Source organism: Osmerus eperlanus, chromosome 14 (genome assembly GCF_963692335.1).
Source record: "Osmerus eperlanus chromosome 14, fOsmEpe2.1, whole genome shotgun sequence".
NCBI lineage: Eukaryota > Metazoa > Chordata > Actinopteri > Osmeriformes > Osmeridae > Osmerus > Osmerus eperlanus.
In genome coordinates, this window is record NC_085031.1 from 15,650,483 (window position 1) to 15,670,761 (window position 20,279).

At 50.5% G+C, this 20,279-nt stretch overlaps 1 protein-coding gene across 1 annotated transcript in view; it reads left to right on the forward strand.

Annotated features, from left to right (window-relative positions):
* Positions 1 to 14,939, forward strand: part of LOC134034135 (WD repeat-containing protein 70) — a 39,620-nt gene extending 24,681 nt beyond the window's left edge. The window contains exons 11-18 of the mRNA XM_062478500.1: positions 2,676 to 2,775; positions 3,844 to 3,928; positions 4,250 to 4,388; positions 8,339 to 8,439; positions 9,109 to 9,188; positions 12,242 to 12,358; positions 13,218 to 13,380; positions 14,671 to 14,939. Coding sequence (XP_062334484.1) covers positions 2,676 to 2,775; positions 3,844 to 3,928; positions 4,250 to 4,388; positions 8,339 to 8,439; positions 9,109 to 9,188; positions 12,242 to 12,358; positions 13,218 to 13,380; positions 14,671 to 14,758 — 873 coding nt within the window. The 3' untranslated portion in view covers positions 14,759 to 14,939. The remainder of the gene's footprint in view (positions 1 to 2,675; positions 2,776 to 3,843; positions 3,929 to 4,249; positions 4,389 to 8,338; positions 8,440 to 9,108; positions 9,189 to 12,241; positions 12,359 to 13,217; positions 13,381 to 14,670) is intronic.
* The last annotated feature ends 5,340 nt before the right edge of the window (positions 14,940 to 20,279 follow it).

Sequence of the window (20,279 nt, forward strand, 5' to 3'; positions counted from 1 at the left end):
TTATCGCTCTCTCTCATTTCTTTCTCTTTCTCTCTCCTTTCTCTCTCCTTTCTCTCTTTCTGTCCCTCCTTCCCTTCCTCTTCTCTCTACTACTTCTTTCCTTTCCATAGTTCTGCATCACCCCCCCCCACACACACACACACACACACACACGTCACCCCGACACGCAAGCACGTGGATATTCTTCCTCTTTCTCTCTGAAATGCCCCAGAACCTGCTCCTCACCCCCCATTCCGATGTACCTGCATATCAGTCAGAAGCAATGAAGCCTCAGACCCCCAGGTCGTCCAGGCTGGAGTGCTGGGAACCCGCCGTGCTCGTCTGTCTGGTGGTGATTGATGCTGCGTTACCTGGGTCTGTGCTGAGTGCTAGCAGACTGCCACGGTATGCTGTCCACATCTCAGGCCAACTCAGAGGAGCGAGGCAGAGAGGAGGCATAGCCAAGCCAGCCAGTCAAGACAGACAGCCAGTCAGCCCGCCAGCCAGCCAGCCAGCCAGCCAGTCAGCCCACCAGCCAGTCAGCCAGCCAGTCAGCCAGCCAGTCAGCCCACCAGCCAGCCAGTCAGCCCACCAGACAGTCAGCCCACCAGCCAGTCAGCCAGCCCGTCAGCCAGCCAGCCAGTCAGCCCACCAGCCAGCCAGTCAGTCAGCCCACCAGCCAGTCAGCCCACCAGCCAGCCAGTCAGCCCGCCAGCCAGTCAGCCCACCAGCCAGTCAGCCAGCCAGTCAGCCCACCAGCCAGCCAGACAGTCAGCAAGTCAGCCCACCAGTCAGTCAGCAAGTCAGCCCACCAAACCACTCACTGGGGCTATCAGCTGCTTTTCAATATTGAATCATCACCTTTGTTTAACGGTTGGTTGAGGACTTGTTAAAAACGGGATCTAAGTCCTGTCTTAAATGCTCCTCGTCCTTGGATAGGAAAACTGTTATTTCAGAAAGGTCTGTTTTGTAGTTTTGGGTATGGATGCTACAGGGACTAATGAAGAACTGATGATTACTACCAGAACATAAATCTGTGGACCTTGGCACATTCCTTCTGTTGGTGCTCCTGGTTTTGCTTTGTGTGCGTGAGAGAGAGCTTGTGTATGTGTGTGTCTGTAGATACTGTATGTAGTATGTATGAGAGAGCGTGTGTGTGTCTGTGAAACGAGCTTAGTCAGCAAGCCTGGGAGTGAGATGGTAGACTGGAAACAGCCTGTCCGCCTGAGAGACCGAGAGAGAGAGAGGCCACGAAGCCACAGAGGGAACCTGACTATAGAGCCTCTCAGTCTGGGGTCAGATGGCTGAGCGGTTAGGGAATCGGGCTATTAATCAGAAGGTTGCAGGTTCGATTCCGGCCGTGCAAAATAGGGTTGTGTCCTTGGGCAAGGCACCTCGGGGGGGAATGTCCCTGTACTTGCTGTAAGTCGCTCTGGATAAGAGCATCTGCTAAAATGAGTAAATGTAATGTGTGGATGATTTCCCCGTTAGCGCTGGAGGCCTGGAATCTGGTCCTCCTCGCTGGGTGTGCTGTAAGGCCATGGTACCCTGTCCTGACCTCCACTCTGCCTCAAAACATCCTGGACAGGGTACATCGCAGTCTTTCAAAGTACCATTCGTTCTCGATGGGAAATTCAATTTTTAGCTTGTGTGTGTGTGTGAGGTTTAGCCCGTATTAGCGGTACCCTGTGTTGTTTTTGGACAGTTCAATAGATTCCCCCCCTGGCTGAAATCTCACTTAGCCTCCATAGTGTGAGTGAAATGTGTAAGCCCAGACACGTGCACATGTAGGCCCAGACACGTGCACTACGCCAATAACCGTAGTTGCACATGCCTGTATTGATTCGCCTGCATCAGCGCTTTGTGGCGGCGCCCGCTACGTCACAATGGTACCATGTGATGTGACGGTTCGACTGACTCTGGTCACATAAGTGCCTGGGAAAGCCTTTTGGGTGAGCAAGCAGAACTCCCTTGTTTTAATGGTGTGTGTGTGTCGGCCAGGTTAGTGGTGGGGTTAGTGTCTGAGCTGGGGTGTGTGGGAGATCGCCTTGTGACGATCGCTGATGTGGGAGATTTGGGTTGGGTCGTAACAAACATCCCGTTTTAAGGTTGTTGAACTTGCCAAGGTAAACTCCCGAGGTCTGAGCTCTTCCCCAGAGGTGTGTGGAAGACGAGCCGTCTGTGGTGCTCCTAGACTTGACACTAAGAGGCGCTGGGTTGTAGAGTTAAGCCTAGCACGGTGTTTGGAGAGGAAATGGGAACCGTATGTTGTCTGAAAGACATGGAGCGTGAAACGGTCTTTATGTTCCTTTCAGTGGACCAGGCCTCTGGTGGTGAAGGAACCCGCTTAGAAGAGCCTGAGGGTTCTCATGACTTGGTAGTAGCTGAAAGCCCAGCTAGCTAACTGATACCCCAGAAAGCTAGCTAGCTGGTTGCCCAGAAAGCTAGCTAGCTGGTTGCCCAGAAAGCTAGCTAGCTGGTTGCCCAGAAAGCTAGCTAGCTGGTTGCCCAGAAAGCTAGCTAGCTAGCTGGTTGCCCAGAAAGCTAGCCAGTGGATAGCTCAGTGTGCTAGCCGATAGTCTAGCAAGCTAGCATTTAAACTCCTCAGTCTGGGTACCTCTCACAGACCACTGTTTTTGTAGGCCACCAAGATTGCTCATCTCTTGTTTTGACCTTTGACCCCTCCCTCCTCTTAGGTCCACACCAAGTTCCACTGTCGCCAGGCCCACGATCCAGGATCGGACCCTTCCTGTCTGGCGTTCTCTTACGACGGGACCACGCTGGCTTCTCGTGGAGGTACGAACCACCTGACCCCCTGCTGGAAGCCTGCAGTCCTGTGTGTGTGTTTGCGTGTGTGTTTGTGTGTGTGTGTGTGTTGGAGCCGTTCCTCTGCACCCAGTCCGTCGCAGGCCTTCAGGGGACCTGTAACGTCTGAAGAATGATCCAGAACTTCTGTTGTTTCAGCGGGAAAAGAGCTCATCCCAACTTACACACACACGCACACACACACTTACTTACACTCCGAGCGCAAAGACAGCCACCATCAGCAAGAGCTGTGCAGTAGCATGCAGGCATCCACATTCTGGTTCCCAGAGGTTTCCCTCCCTGGGTGTTCCAGGCTGCCCCCTGAACTGAATGGCTTACTGGCAGGGTTCCTGTTACTGGCTGGCCCCCTGTTTGGCTTACAGGCAGTCTTGTGCTCAGATCCTGGTGATGAATCACCCCTCTGGGCTCCACTATCCTCCAGCACGTTATATCTCCTGGACGGTTAATAACATGAAACTGTCTGTCTGAAACAGTCGTATGGATTGATCTACCGTAGGACTGTATAGCATTAACCCCTGTATAGCATTACAAGTTAAGCATTAGCTTAACTTCTCTAACCCTATAGGGATAAGTCAGGGGTAGAACATTTCACTGCAGTGGAAGAAGTTACAGGTTCAAATCCCCCCGTACAACACACAGTTTTAGATAAGTTATTAATAACAGATAATAACATTATTAAGATAATGAATACATAATAATGCATGTCGCTTGTCAATTGTAGGAGCACTATTAAAAGCGTCTTCTAAATGGATAAAATATCCTCCTAAAAAAGTGCATATTATTGCCACTAAGCATGGGGTGGCAGATTAGGGTTCATGAAACTTGAATGAATCACCAGCCAACGTTCCTTCCCAAGGTTTCTTCAATTTTTTCTCCTGCAGTGAGTTTTTCTGGGAGTTTTTCCTTGTCTTCCTTGAGGGTTTAGGTTGGTTGAGGGGCAGTTCTATGGGCGTATGTGAAGCCCTCTGTGACCCTCTGTTTGCGTGTAAAAAGGGCTATACAAATACATTTTGATTTGATTTGATTCCTCCTCCCCAGGCGATGACACCCTGAAGACCTGGGACATCCGTAGCTTCAAGAAGCCTCTGAACGTAGCCACTGGTCTGGCCACCGTCTTCTCCATGTGAGTACCTCAGTTCTGGGCACTCGATTCCCCGATGCAGGGTCCCTGGATGGTGGTTAAGATGGAGGTTGAAACCGTTAAGGAACGCGTTGGTGGGGCGTCCGGTAGCTCAATGGGTAAGAGCGTGTACCAGCGAAACCAGGGGTCTGGATGTCGAATAACTCTCAGGCTTTCTTCCACACCCTCTCTCCCTGCATTCTTGTCTCTCCAACTGACGCATCAATAAATAAATCCCCAAAAAAGCCCCTAAAAACTGCCCCTCCCACCCCAAAAAATAGGTATCGGTCACACCTGTGTCCTTGTCTGGCCCCGCCCCCACAGGACAGACTGCTGCTTCAGCCCCGACGACAAGCTGCTGGTGACGGGGACATCTGTGAAAAAGGATGAGGGCAACGGGAAGCTGGTGTTCTTCGACAGGACCTCCTTCCAGAAGGTCTACGAGATCGAGGTGACCAACGCGGTGAGTAGCTCCCCCGACGTCCACCTCACAGCAGGCCTCCTGTGCTCGCAGCCGTTGGGTTCAAACAGGTCCGGAATATTCTATCCGGCTGGGCGATCTGGAATATTCTAACCTGCTGTACGTCCAAGAATATTAAACCACTCAGTTCTTTCTGGATTGTTAACGTTTCACCCAGAAGTATGTTCCAGAATATGAATATTCTTCTCAGCTGTACGTTCTGGAATATTCTGCCCAGCTGTACGGCCCTGAATATTAATATTCTACCCAGCTGTAAGGTCCGGAATATTCCAAACAACAATCTTTCATTCAAACACCTCATGCTGTAACTGCTGTGAATATGTCCTGGCCGACTCCATCTAAGTTTCCCTGCAGGAGCGAGGCTTTCTCTGATCTCTCTCGCAGGCAGGAAGTCTTGTCTGTTCAGATTTGACTGAGCTTTAGGGTAATTTCTTTAATCTTCCATTTAACCAGAGCTGGATTATCCCAAGGGATTAAAGTCACTATACCACTGTACCGGCAGGGGGGAGGTCAGCCCAAAGAATTTCTGATCTGAACTCAATTAGTAGGGTCTGATGCTGTGTGCACCGAATGCCAAACACAATCAGTGCTTCCTGTAGTCAAGCAGAGCTCAATTAGTCGGGGCTTGTGTAACAAAGGCCAACCACACTCGTCTGTAGTCCATATTGGAACCTGCTCTGTTTTGAAAGACGTTTGCTGACTAAGTGCAAGACCACACCACTGTTATGATAATGTGTGCTTGGAAATCCCACCTGATTACTAGCCCGGCCTATCCAGGAAAACATGACTTGAGGCTTCACTAATATAATTCAAGCCATGTTTTTGCACTTAGACCCCAGTCGTGAGCCAGTATATGTAGCGTGTGATTCGATAGGGCCCAGTGACAGCCTGGAGCTTCCCGACAGAAGTGTGTGGTGTCTAGTGTGGCCACCTGTGCTGGTAGGGTTGGGTCTCTGAGGGGAGGAACGTAGCCCTGTAGTGCTGAGTAAACGCTGCGGTTTGGGAGCAGCCTGGTTCTGTTTCAGTGCCTGGAGAACTGGTAGACACAGCCAGGAGGGGAGAGACACAGAACTGGGGGAGGGACAGACGGATGGAAACGGGGGAGAGACTCAGAGCTAGAGAGAGAGAGAAAGAGAGGTGGGGGTGGGTGGGGGCGGGGGGTGAGAGACTTAAAAAGGAAGCGAAAAAAGAGCGATCTGGAGATGGAGAGAGAGTGCTGAAGAGAGAGATCTTCACCAGGAGAGAGAGCTCAGCCAAGACAGAGATAGGAGAGAGAGACCTCAGCCAAGACAGAGATAGGAGAGAAAGACCTCAGCCAAGACAGAGATAGGAGAGAGAGACCTCAGCCAAGACAGAGATAGGAGAGAGAGACCTCAGTAAGGAGTACTGTACACACACACAAACACATACACTCATACAGCATACACGTACACACACACACTGAACACACACACACACACATGCTACTCACTCACACACATGCTGGGCTGTCCTGCTGACTGGGAGACAGCTTAGTCCACCATCACTGGTAGAACATGCTATTAGCAGCTGGATGCAGGACAGGTTGACCCTCTTCTTACTTTCTCTCTTTCCTTTCATCTTCAGCTCTCTCTCACCCTCTCGCTCTACCTCTCTGCATTTAGAGTGTATCTGTAGTCATAACAGTGAGATCTGACAGAGTTTAATGGCTTCTAACTCAGTCTCTCTCATCCAAGTCTGACAGTTTCTCATGGGAGATCCAGATTGCGTGTGTGAGAATTAATGTGTGTATGACTGTGTTGATGTGTGTGTGGATGAGTGCGTGTGTGTGTATGTATAAGTGTGGATGTGTATGTGTGTGTGTATATGTATAAGTGTATATGTGGATGAGGGTGTGTGTGTGTGTGTGTGTATAAGTGTATATGTGGATGAGGATGTGTGTGTGTGTGCATGTCTGCCTGGTTGGTGGTGGTGGTGGGGGAGGTAGAGTCTAGGCTGTGTGGACTCCCTCACCCGGCCAGGTGGCTGCCGTCTCCCCATCAGCCTGCCTGCCTGGCACGGCCCGGGAGCCTTGTCTAAGTGCACATCCCTGTACACTCACCCCTCCTTCCTCATCTGATAAGCCGGACTTCGAGGCGGTTTGTTTTCTATTCCAAGTGCTGGACGTGCACTCAGGAGACCTGACGAATGAGCTATTTACTGTGTTTACCCCTGCCGTCCCCCTTAAAGGTAGAGCATTTAAGTGCCGTCTTTATGAAGTGGTGGACCAGGACGGTTAGGGAAAGCAGGCCCACTAATCATGTCTGACTAAACAGTCCTGTGTGACCCTGGGGTTGAGGGCTGGGCTGGGCTGGGCTGGGGAGGTGTACTAGCTGGCCCCGTGTACTAGCTTGTCTTGTGTACTAGTTTGGTCTGTGTCCTAGCATTTACATTTAGTCATTTAGCAGACGCTCTTATCCAGAGCGACTTACAGTAAGTACAGGGACATTCCCCCGAGGCAAGTAGGGTGAAGTGCCTTGCCTAAGGACACAACGTCATTTTTTGGCCGGGGGATCGAACCGTCAATCTTCTGATTACTAGCCCGATTCCCTAACCGCTCAGCCACCTGACTCCCCTAGCAGGGTCTATGTACTTGTGCGTTGGTACGTGTTTAAGTGAGATATGAAAAGCTTGATAATCCCTTTATCAGTTGGACAGAGTGATGGACAGTTGTTCCCAGGGCCCAGCCATCTTGTTTGCAGCGTTTTCTAGATCTCTCTAAATCATCAATTACTCCACCACATGGTCATCAGGACAGATTAAGCCTCGGCTGTCCCGTGCACTCAATCACCCTACAGAGCTGTGTGTGTGTGTGGTCATCCTCGCATACGCATTACTGTACACTGTGTGTGTGTGTAGGGGTGTGTTTCTTTGTCTTTATGTGTGTGAGACCCACAGCCATGGGATGCTGAACAGCTGGGAGATAAGCAGCTTTCACCCCGAGTTACATCCCCTCTCCATTCCAGCCCTGGTGCCCCAGCCTCAGCCCCAACCTCACCCCCCAGCCCCGACCCTGGCCTCAGCCCCTGTCCAGCCCCCACAGCGCTGCCCTGATCCACTTGCAGAGGCAGAGCACGCCATACTCTCTCTCACACACACACACACACACACACACACTCCTCACACTAACATTCAAACTGGAGTTTTTGTGTAATCGTGAAGCATCAATCACTTGTTATCTTGGGATCAGGTTATCCCTTCAGGATAGATGGTCAACTGGACCAGAAAGATCTCCAAATCCCCTCCTATGTTTCAAAGAGGATCACACGCAGACACTCTCTTTGTCTCACACACACACACACAGTCGTGTGAGGCATCAGAGAGTTATGTGTCCTTATCCATTAGGGCTCTTTGTTAGAGAGGGGCCTTGTAGAGGGAAAACCATGGCTGTGTGTGTGTGGGGGGGGGAGAGGATTTAGTCTACGTGCTCAACTAGCCCCCATGCACGACACTTTGGCATCACAGCAGGTCTCACACACACACACACACACACTGCTATATATATATAGTAGCGCTGGTTGTACAGTGCCATGGTATTGGTCCCAGCCACACGCGTGCACTAGTCAGGATGAGTGTGGTCATGTTCCGCCCTGGCAGAGGGCCAACTGGCACACACAGTCTGAGAGAAGCAGGCCTCCACCTGACAACCAAATATGGTCAAGCACAGGAGAGAGAGAGAGAAGGAGAGAGACATAGATGAATGCAGAGAAAGAGGTAGAGAGAATGAGGGAGAGACTAAGGGAGAGACAGAGAGAGAGAGAGACACAGAAAGAAAGGGAAAAAGAGTAGAGAGAGAGAGAGAGAGAGAGAGGGGAAGACTTGGACTGTTAGAAACACATCCCAGGTCCTAGTGTCAGACTGAAAGGCAGGTGGCTGTATTGAATGAATGAATGAATGTGTGTGTCTTCCTCCAGAGTGTGGTCCGCTGCCTGTGGCACCCCAAGCTGAACCAGATCATGGTGGGGACAGCAAACGGCCTGGCCAAGGTCTACTACGACCCTGTCAAGAGCCATAGGTGAGAGGTGGTGGGTGTGTGTGTGTGGGGGTGTGAGGAGGGGGTGTGAGAGGAGTATACGTGTGTTTGTGTGTGTGAGAGGAGTGTGTGTGTGTGAGAGGAGTGTGTGTGTGTGTGGGGGGGGGTGAGGAGGGGGTGTGAGAGGGGTATATGTGTGTGTGTGTGTGTGAGAGGAGTGTGTGTGTGTGTGAGAGAGGAGTGTGTGTGAGAGGAGTGTGTGTGAGAGGAGTGTGTGTGTGTGGGGGGGGGGGTGATAGGAGTGTGTGTGTGTGAGAGGAGTGTGTGTGAGTGTGAGAGGAGTGTGTGTGTGTGTGAGAGGAGTGTGTGTGTGTGTGAGAGGAGTGTGTGTGTGTGAGAGGAGTGTGTGTGTGTGTGAGAGGTGTGTGTGAGAGGAGTGTGTGTGTGTGTGAGAGGAGTGTGTGTGTGTGTGTGTGAGAGGAGTGTGTGTGAGTGTGAGAGGAGTGTGTGTGAGTGTGAGAGGAGTGTGTGTGTGTGAGAGGAGTGTGTGTGTGGGAGGGTGGGGTGAGAGGAGTGTGTGTGGGGGGGGTGGGGTGAGAGGAGTGTGTGTGAGAGGAGTGTGTGTGAGAGGAGTGTGTGTGTGTGTGAGAGGAGTGTGTGTGTGTGTGTGAGAGGAGTGTGTGAGTGTATAACTTCCTGCTCTGCGTGCAGGGGTGCTAAGCTGTGTGTGGTGAAGAGCCAGAGGAAGGAGAGGATAGCTGAGACCCTGACGCAAGACTACATCATCACGCGTAAGTGTCCACACACACACACACTGTCATCACCCTGATGGAGGTCAGAACTCACTTGGTAGCTGTCCTCCTGGGGAGTGTGTTATGAAGACACTAGATGTTCACCTTCTGAACTCACCTCTTCCTCCTCGTTCTGCTAGACTGACCATTTTACACTTCCTCCAGTTATGGCAGCGGGCAATTACTGGAGCAATTTAGGTTAAGTGCCTCTCAAGAGCTCTCCAGCACTCTGTCCACCTTGAACCAGGAACCATCTGTCCAACGCAGCTACCATACACATGCTCCTGGAAACACACACACACACACACAGACTCTTTCACACACATATACTGAGACACTCTCACACACACACAGCTTCTCACGCACAGCGGATTCTCAAACACACACACACACACACTGGACCAAAACACACCCTAGCATCAGGGCTCTGCGTGATCAGGAGATGGGAGAGTGTCAGGCAATCAGAAATGTCTTTCAAACACACACAGTTAAGTGGTCCCACACAGAATTAAGTGGTCACACATTCACACACACACACACGTCAGGCTTTGTTTTGGATCGAGTAGTCACGCCTGCTTACACCCTCTTTGACACCCTCACTCTCTCTCACACACACACGCGCGCGCGCGCACAGTGTTGGCTGTATTCACTGCTGTCACGGGTCCATTAGCTGATGGTGTGGGATGAGGGGTGAAAAGATGGTCTGCCAGAGGGCAGCATGCCACACACACACACACACTCTCTGACCCTACACACACACACACACACACACTCACCACACACACTCTCTGACCCTACACACACACACACACACACACTCACCACACACACTCTCTGACCCTACACACACACACACTCTTACCACACACACACACACACACACACACTCTCTCTGACCCTACACACACACACACTCTTACCACACACACACACACACACACACACTCTCTCTGACCCTACACACACACACACACTCTTACCACACACACTATGTAACACGTCACACACACAGCAGTCACGCCAGGAACAGCCACCTTTCCCGCCCTGCCGGCGTGCTGGACAGTGAAGACACACACACACACACACACACACACCCTTAACCCACTCTTCACACAGGTCATGAGTATTTCTCTCCTCAGTTTATGCAAACACACACACACACTTAACCCCACTGCCCTCCAGCACAGTGTGTACGCTCACACGCATGCTCACACACACACACGCTCACACACACACAGTAAACCCATCCACCTTCTTCACAGCCCACGAGTCCCTGCACAGTGTGTACGCTCACACGCATGCTCACACACACACGCTCTGTGAAGCACGGAGACAGACTCCAAGAGAGCAAGTAAGCCAAAGGCTTTTAATAGGGAGTCAGGTGGCTGAGCGGTTAGGGAAGCGGGCTAGTAATCTGAAGGTTGCCAGTTCGATTCCCGGCTGTGCAAAATGACGTTGTGTCCTTGGGCAAGGCACTTCACCCTACTTGCCTCGGGGAGAATGTCCCTGTACTTACTGTAAGTCGCTCTGGATAAGAGCGTCTGCTAAATGACAATCTAAATCTAATAGCACCTTTTGGTACAAAACAAAAACAGTAAGGAAAACAGAGTTATGTCTGTGTGTCTCTTCTTCTTCAAGGGTCTTTGCCTCTGGCCCTCCTGGCTCATTTGTTGGGTCTCTTCTCTCCTTACGGCGAGTCTGTGTAGCATAAAAACCACGTCAACCAACATATCAGCCCTTTTTGTCCCCTTCTGTACTCACCAGGAGTGGGGTAGACGAGCAACAGGTGTGCCTCGTTGAGGCTTTGCTTCGGTAACGAGGCCAACGGGCTGCCAGGCCCACGGCTGACAAGGCCCCCTTGTCACAGCTCTCACACACACGCTCACACACACACAGTAAACCCATCCACCTTCCTCACAGCCCACGAGTCCCTGCGCAGTGCGTGTTCACACACACGCTCACACACACACACACACGAGGTCCTCACCTCCTCCACGCGTGTCCACAGCACCAGCTTCCCTGGCCACCTGTCCTTGATTGGCCGATTCACACACCCTGGACCAGGACCCATTGTGGCACGGCACGGCAACCAATCAACGTGCATTATGGGATGTCATTGCCGTGTGACGCACGCTGGAAAGTCACAGAGGACAGGAAGCTGGGTAACGGGCCAGTGAGAGAGGAGAGGGAAGCTGTTAACAGTAACCTTTTTGCCTAATGCAGTGTGGAGGAGATGAAGGAGCAGTGGATAGTGACAACACTGCAGCTGGATGGAAAATCACTCACTCGAGCTCGCGTGTGTGTGTCTCTCCTCTCGTTCTGTTCTCTCTCTCCTCTCTTGCCGTCTATATACGTTTTCTCTCCTCTCTCCTTCTCTTCTCTCCTTTCCTCCCACTCCATTCTCTTTACTTTCTCTATTTCTCTCTCTCTTTCTCTGTCTATGTTCTCTCACACACAGACGCAGGTGTACACACACACACACACACACACACCACAGACACACACACACCACAGACACACACACACACACACCACAGACACAACTGGGTTCACACACACAATACCCCTTTCTCCCTCCCTTTATTCCTCTCTTTCTCGCTCGCTCTCGCTCGCTCTCTCTCACACACACACACACACACACACACACCCATCTCCTCCAGTGTTCCGGGACAGAGCCTTCGGGCTGTGTGGTGAAGGGGAGGAGGAGGAACACAGAGAGAGAGAGCGTGATAACTATCCTGCTCACACAGGGGTCAGGGCCATGGCATGGGGGGGGCGCTGGGGCGCGTGTGTGTGTGAGCATGCGTACCTAAAAGGGTTTGTCATTTCAATGTTGTGTGTGTGTGTGCATGATTACCTAAAAGTGTCATTTCAATGGTGTGCGTGTGTGTGGGTGTGACTGTGCATGCATACCTAAACTCACTACAATGCCGTGTGTGTGTGTGTGTGTGTGTGTGTGTGTGTGTGTGTGTGTGTGTGTGTGTGTGTGTGTGTGTGTGTGTGTGTGTGTGTGTGTGTGTGTGTGTGTGTGTGTGTGTGTGTTCCCCCTCCAGCCCACGCCCTGCCCATGTTCCGCGAGGCTCGCCAGCGCAGCACCAGGAAGCAGCTGGAGAAGGATCGCCTGGACCCCATGAAGTCCCACAAACCTGAGCCCCCTGTGTCTGGACCAGGTAACACACACTACACACACACACACACATCAGGTAACACACCTCACATACCTGGTCTACCTGCTCTACTAGCCTTGGACCAGCCTTGGTCTCAGGGTTCCTTCCATAGGGTTCCTACTGCTCCATGCCAGGCCATGTACAACATGCCTAACAGAGACCTTTCTGGACTGACCTGTCTGCTAGACTCACCATCTGGCTCCATCACACACACACACACACACACACACAGTTAATAAGGCAAGGTGCTGCACAACATGTCCTGAATGAATCCCAGCTGGTCGTTGTTAGACCTGTCTGTGTCTGACTATAGCATCACGACTCAGTCACCTCTGCATAGATAACAGCATGATTACGACTATTACCTCCGGACTGTATACACTAGAGGAAGAGAGAGAGGGGAAGAGAGATGATGAGATAGGGCAGGAGAGAGAGGAAGAGAGATGATGAGATAGGGCAGGAGAGAGAGGAAGAGAGATGATGAGAGGGTGGGGGAGAGAGAGCAAGAGAGATGATGAGAGAGGGCGGGGGAGAGAGAGCAAGAGAGATGATGAGAGAGGGTGGGGGAGAGAGAGCAAGAGAGATGATGAGAGAGGGCGGGGGAAAGAGAGCAAGAGAGATGATGAGAGAGGCGGGGGAGAGAGGAAGAGAGATGATGAGAGAGGCGGGAGAGAGAGAACTAGATAGGAAGAGACAGAAAGAGTAATAGAGAGAGTGTGTGTGTGTGTGTGTGTGTGTGTGTGTGTGTGTGTGTGAGCTGAACATAAATACTCTCTCTACACCCTGTATGATGGTTTCCCTAACGTTCCTGTGCGTGTGTGGTGTGTGTGCGTGTGTGGCTAACCCGTGTTCCCGTGCTCAGGTCGTGGCGGGAGGGTAGCAGCTCATGGAGGGACCCTGTCGTCCTTCATCGTGAAAAACATCGCCCTGGACAAGACGGATGACAGCAACCCCCGTGCTGCCATCCTGCGCCACGCCAAGGAGGCCTCCGAGAACCCCTACTGGGTCGCCCCGGCCTACAAGGAGTAAGAACACACATATATTTACATTTAGCAGACGCTCTTATCCAGAGCGACTTACAGTAAGTACAGGGACATTCCCCCCGAGGCAAGTAGGGTGAAGTGCCTTGCCCAAGGACACAACGTCATTTGGCACGGGCAGGAATCGAACCAGCAACCTTCTGATTAATAGCCTGATTCCCTAACCGCTCAGCCATCTGACCCCCATATATATATATATGCACACATACATATACACACAGTATATATACACACACACACGTATACATGAATGGACACACAGTGAGGACACAGACAGTGTGCAGGAAAGTGTAGTTCATGGTGTTACACACACAGTCACACACTCTGTGCTGGATAGAGAGGGTGTGAGGGGGGCTGGGGGAGAGGGAGAGAGAGTTATGTCCTCTCCTTGACTCACCCTAAGACAGATGTTGCATTGTAATCACTGCTCAGGACCAAGTGATGACATGGAGAAATGGTTTAATCTGCTCCCTCCCTCTCTGTTTTATGTCTCTTCCATCATCCCTCTCTCTCTCCCTCATTTCCTCCTTCATATTCTCTGTTCCTCTCTCCTACACTCTCCCCCCTCCCTCTCTCTCCTACTCTCTCTCCCCCCCTCTCTCTCCCCTCCTCTCTCTCCCTCTCTCTCCCCCCTCCCTCTCCCCCCTCCCTCTCTCTCCTACTCTCTCTCCCCCCTCTCTCTCCCCTGTCCCTCTCTCTCCTACTCTCTCTCCCCCCCTCCCTCTCCCCCCTCCCTCTCTCTCCTACTCTCTCTCCCCCCTCTCTCTCCCCCCTCTCTCCCCCCTCTCTCTCCCCCCTCCCTCTCTCTCCTACTCTCTCTACCCCCTCTCTCTCCCCCCCTCTCTCTCCCCCCCTCTCTCTCCCCCCTCCCTCTCTCTCCTACTCTCTCCCCCCCTCTCTCTCCCCCCTCCCTCTCTCTCCTACTCTCTCTCCCCCCTCCCTCTCTCTCCTACTCTCTCCTACTCTCTCTCCCCCCTCTCTCTCCCCCTCCCTCTCTCCTACTCTCTCTCCCCCCCTCTCCCTCTCTCCCCCCTCCCTCTCTCTCCTACTCTCTCTCCCCCCTCTCTCTCCTACTCTCTTTCCCGTCTCCCTCTCTCCTTCGTTATTTTTTCTCTCTCTCCCTCTGTCTACTCTGTCTGTTAAAAGACTAGTAATTAAAAGACTTGTATTATTTAACTGTACTGTGTGTGTGTGTGTGTGTGTGTGTGTGTGTGTGTGTGTGTGTGTGTGTGTGTGTGTGTGTGTGTGTGTGTGTGTGTGTGTGTGTCCTATCAGGACCCAGCCTGAGCCAGTGTTTGCTGAGGAAGAGGAGGAGGATGAAGAGACAGAGAACGAACCAGAGTGGAAGAAACGCAAGATCTGAGAAAGACCGCAGCTAAGCCTGTGTATTTGTGTGTGTGTGCGCGTGTGTGTTTGTGTATGCATACTTTAATGGAATTTTCCATTATTACGTTTTTTTTTGTCTTTTCAAAATGATATAGCTTCTATATGAAAGCCCACATGTGACAAAGATTATCTTTGTGTTTTTTACTTTGATCATTATGTTTTTATCTCTGGGAAGCATGTGGAGGTCAGATGATCCAAGCACAGGCTTGGGCTGCTGGTCAGTGGCTGTTGAGTTGTGTGTCCAGCCAGCGTACTCGTCCCTGGGTGAAGATGTTGTCAGACAAACTTCTCCAAGTAAACTACTTCTATTTTACAACATAGCCTAGATCATTTTACATAAGCTGGACAAAATGCGTGCTCCTTGTAAATGTGCCCTGAATAAAAGAACATTTTTGATGAAAATGCGGTTTTATTTTAATATTTTGTAGTCTCTCTGCCGTCGATTCTTACAACATCGTCCTCTGCTGGGTTAAGAAGCATGGTGAGTCATGGTGATGAGTAAATATTTATTTAGATGTTTCTGTTGTTGCGCAGTTTCACTTGTAGGACTTTCTAAATATTGATGAGGAAAGAGGAGATCTCGTGTGTGGATTTATGAATGTCTCTGCTTCCAAACGGCATATTTGACATTTTAGTCATTTGGTCTCTTGTACCAAACCAGTGTCCAATGAGGTTGTTCCATTAAAGGATGAAGAACAGACACATTTCACAATGCTAAGTGGCAGAACAGAACAGGACATAGCAAGGTAGAATATTCAAAAACAAAACATGGCAGAATAGAGCATTGGTTAATCATCCAAACAGGAAACATTGCTTTTGAAAGCTTGTTTGAGAGATCCTGCTGGTCTTAACCCTTGTGTTATCTTCGGGTCAGTCTGACCCATCAGTCATTGTGACCCACCGTCATATTGCGACAACTTTACCGCATACAAAAACAAAGTGAAGCATTTTCTTTTAACCGTCGGGCTTTCTCAGACCCCCCACATTGCGAAGGTTAAAAGAAAATGATTTTTATTTGTTTTTGAATTGGGTGGTGGGGGGGGGGGGGGGGTGGTGCTATCAAATCTCACGCCAAGGTTTTTGGAAAAGTTGGCAGCCCTGCTCCTCTGTGATCGGAGGTTGTGTCACCTGGCAGTTCGTGTGTCACCTGGCAGTTCTTGTGTCACCTGGCAGTTCTTGTGTCACCTGGCAGTTCGTGTGTCACCTGGCAGTTCTTGTGTCACCTGGCAGTTCGTGTGTCACCTGGCAGTTCTTGTGTCACCTGGCAGTTCTTCACACCCCAGTGTTGAAAACTTTTGAGCGGTTAGGGTTAGACCTTTCGACCTTTTCCAGAAAATAAGCCGGACTGACACAAAGTTTGCTTACACAAAGTACAGTCATTGAGCAAAGTCTCTGGTCTTATAACCTTAGCGTGAGAGAGGGAAAAGCAACATGCAGGTAAACAACATTGATGCCATGTTTGTGCTTTTTACAATCCTTTATTATGATCCAACAGGATATAGTTCAGTGATGGAGCATTTGACTGCTGATCATGAGGTTGCAGGTTTAAATCTCCCCCATATGTTTTGGATAAAAGTGTCAGAAAAATAAGCACATTATTATTATTATCATTATTTCTGCAGATCAAATGTGTCCAGGAATGTGTGGTCTCTGCCAAACCAATTACCGCCATTCTGCAGTCGTTTCAGACCAGGGTTTTTGAAAAGACAAACTCGGCACGTGTTGCCTTCAGTTGTGTTGTCGTCGTCACGCTAAGATGCCTTAGCAGGCTACATCATGCTAACATTTCTTAGCATGCTCCGTCATGCTAACATTTGCTAACGTTTTCTTTCGATTTTTTTTGTTGTAAACCTTTCAAAACTTTTTTTCACTTTTTTTTTTTTCTTGTTGCCTTCTGCCTTGCTCCATAATAGCTTTGTAGACAATTTTACATTTGTTGTGCGTGATAGCCAGGAAATGATAAAAGGTGCGCAATGACAAGAAATAATCTGGATTCTGACCACCAGTTTACCAGGACCAAGCTTCCAGCGCCCTGAAATCCTCCAATAAGAGGCTGCGTTAGCGTAGCCAGCCCCAGGCCCTAATCCTGGCCAAAATATTCCCAGTGGTCATGTCATCAGCCAGGCCAGCATAGTCTGTTTCCCAGACTGGAATGCCGGAATGTTGGAATGCCGGAGTGGGTGATGTCACAGTCCATCCGTGTTCAGAGTAGTCATCATCATCATCCATGTCCTGTAGGCCGGGGGAGGGGGGGGGGGGGGGGGGAGTGTTGTGATTTGTGTTGTACAATCCCCCTGTGTGGGGGCGGGGTCAAATATTTCCCAATTCCTTCGCCCACACCTCATCTCCACCCCTCATCCCCACCTCTCAACCCACCCCCAATCCCTATACCACACCTCCACCCCTTTCACCCACACTTCTCCCACCTCTACCCCAATGCCACACACCTATCCCCCCCCCCCCCATCCTCTGAGACATTTCCCCCCAAGATCGAGCGCTCGATGCCGGGTTCAGACCACGGTATCTGCCAGCCGTATTGTCCCCTGGTCCAGTCCAGTAAGGAGTCAGGTGGCTGAGCGGTTAGAACATCGGGCTAGTAATCAGAAGGTCGCTGGTTCGATTCCCGGCCGTGCCAAATGACGTTGTGTCCTTGGGCAAGGCACTTCACCCTACTTGCCTCGGGGGAACGTCCCTGTACTTTCTGTAAGTCGCTCTGGATAAGAGCGTCTGCCAAATGACTAAATGTAATGTAATGTCCCCCCAGATGGGCTTCTGAAATCAGAGCTTTCCCCCTGTGTGTCCCCCCTGGGAGAACCAGATAACACATAAACCTGCGTGTGTGTGTTTACACACACACTGGCAGCAGGGTTCCATACACCCCAGTTGTCTCAGCCTCCGCCCTCTTCTCATCTGCGTTTACATATCTGCTTGGAACATTCTGCTTGAGTGCCTGGATTTACAGCTCCGTGTCGCTTTTCATCCAGCTTTTGTTTAGTGTTCAGCCCTGGGCTGCTTTTCAGGAATGTACAACAAGAGGGAGTGGAGCTCTGGAGAGACTGCTCTCTAATCCATACCTACACACACCTAATGCATACACACTTACACCTAACACACACCTACACACAGTTACTTATACACAAGTGCAGACACATATGCACAGCTGCACTCACCTACAGTAAGCACACCTACACGTACACACCTATACGTAAACACTTACACGTACACACGTACACACGTACACGCCTACACGTACACACCTACACGTAAACACTTACACACGTACACGCCTACACGTACACGCCTACACGTACACACCTACACGTACACACCTACACGTACACACCTACATGTACACACCTACACGTACACACCTAAACGTACACACCAATGCACATCTACACACTTACGAATACATACACCCACAGCTACACACACGTACAACCTCTAAAACACACCTGCACACACACCTATGCAACACCTACACACCCCTACAACCGCTAACACACACACGCCCCTGAAATTCCATCTAGTGCACCTGTTTTGTTCTCTGACAAGGACGAGATCATGGCACAGCCACACATGTTTAATAGAAACAAGTTTAATTCTGTAAAAAGTTTATAAAATGAATAATTGTACAAAAATAAAGTTTGTCGAGAGCTTTGGTTCAGTAACACAAAACAAGTGTGACGACATGACAGTTATTTCACGGAGGCGGTGACACAACACGTGCTGGCGACAAAGCAGCTTGATCCCAAGAGCAACGTTGTTACAAGGGGCAGAGACAGACTGTGGTACGCGGCACCCTCCGCTTTTTTTCTCTCTATCGGAGATCGATAAACGAAGTCGCTGCCTTGACGCTCCGTCTACGCGCGGTTAGCTCACCGACACTGGCCGAGGAACGAGCGCACGGTAGGACGGCAACGCTTCGCTGAGAAAACAGTCCTGTCGCTCCGTTTACATAGTTGTTTTTATTTCGTTTTTTCTGAATTCCAAATCCCTGTACCTATGAGAAGTATTTAGTTTCTTGCCAGGCCAATACTGTACTGTAAGTAAGAATATGTTCTTAAATGGACTGGCCTGGTATAATAAAGGTAGAAAAAAAAATATATATAAATAACTTGATGAAGATAGAGAGGGCTAGTGGTCACATGGGTGTCAGGGGGATGCTGGGAAATCTGTCTGCACTTTCTCATCTGATAGGGACCAGCACACAAATCATAGCTGAAGAAAGAAGTTCCAATTGATGAAGTATGCTGTGATAAGGAGCAGGTGGGGCCCTACTGTGATTGGCCTAAATTCATCTTGTTGGATTTGTTGTGTGTGAGGTGGAGGATTACCCAGTAAAGCTGGCTTGCATGCTGCTGGAAGAGCACTATATTCTAGTCCGTAATCCATGCTAACAATCAAGGCCTACCTCAGAGCTCTCGAAGGTTTCACTTTAGAGCTGTTCTACAAACAACGGACGTCGTAACAACCCGAAGAAAAACATTCACAACCATTTCCAAACTCTTCTCCTCAGTCTGTTCGGTCCTGTTTCAGTACTTCGCTGTTCGTGGGTTCCTGTTCTGGCCACGTTGCTTTCCTCTCAGCTCAGAACGCTGTTACCCCTCCTCGGGCCCCTCTCTCAGTATTGTCACAAACAACGTCTGTCAGCTCTGCTTTGTCTGGTTCTTAAGACATTTACCTCAGCCTGGCTAAAACGAGCCAGAGCCAGATCTTCATTAAATGGTCTTAAGCGCTGGGGTGCCTCATCCACAAGGACTAGCTGGTTAAGCCTGCCGTTAGGGGATCGCTTTCAACCCCCAGATCAGGGAGACGGACCTGTCTGTCAGGCTGGAGACTGGGGGGCCATCTCAGGAACGCTGGGGGCCCGCTGGGGGCCCGCAGGGGGCCCGCAGGGGGCCCGCAGGGGGCCCGCTGGGACAGGAACTATTACAAAGTCATAGCTCAGAGCTGGTGTGGAGCCAGAGGGGTTAAGCTGCCACGCTATGGAGGCCAGGGCATGCCACGAAGTCCTGTGCTGTGCTTGTCAGAGGACAACGAGTCAACCGCGTACAGTTGGGGACCCTTTGAAGGTTGACACAGGTCACGAGGTGACCAATTTCCTATCATACCTGGTCTCTTGTGGGGAAAAAAATAATATTTATAACGTAACTTTTTGAGAACAGCTGAATTGACTTGAGACGAGGCTCTGAGGCTGAGCCCACGGAGGTTTCTTGGTTCAGCAGCTTGGAAAGCAGATGTTTCCTATCGATTCTGACACAGAGTTGTCAGACAAATACCTACGTAGCAATCTGGAATATTGATTCCATCATGCCTTGACAATAAACAGAAGACAGGATGCGCCTGCTTTGTTGTAAACATAGAATGGCATGTCAGACTGTGGCCAGACCACTGTTTACCCAGACTGGGCAGAAGCAGCAGGAGATGATAGTTTCTACCTCCCTCCCCCCACCCCTTCTCTCACCCCCCCCCCCAGGCCCCAAAACAGAGCCTCC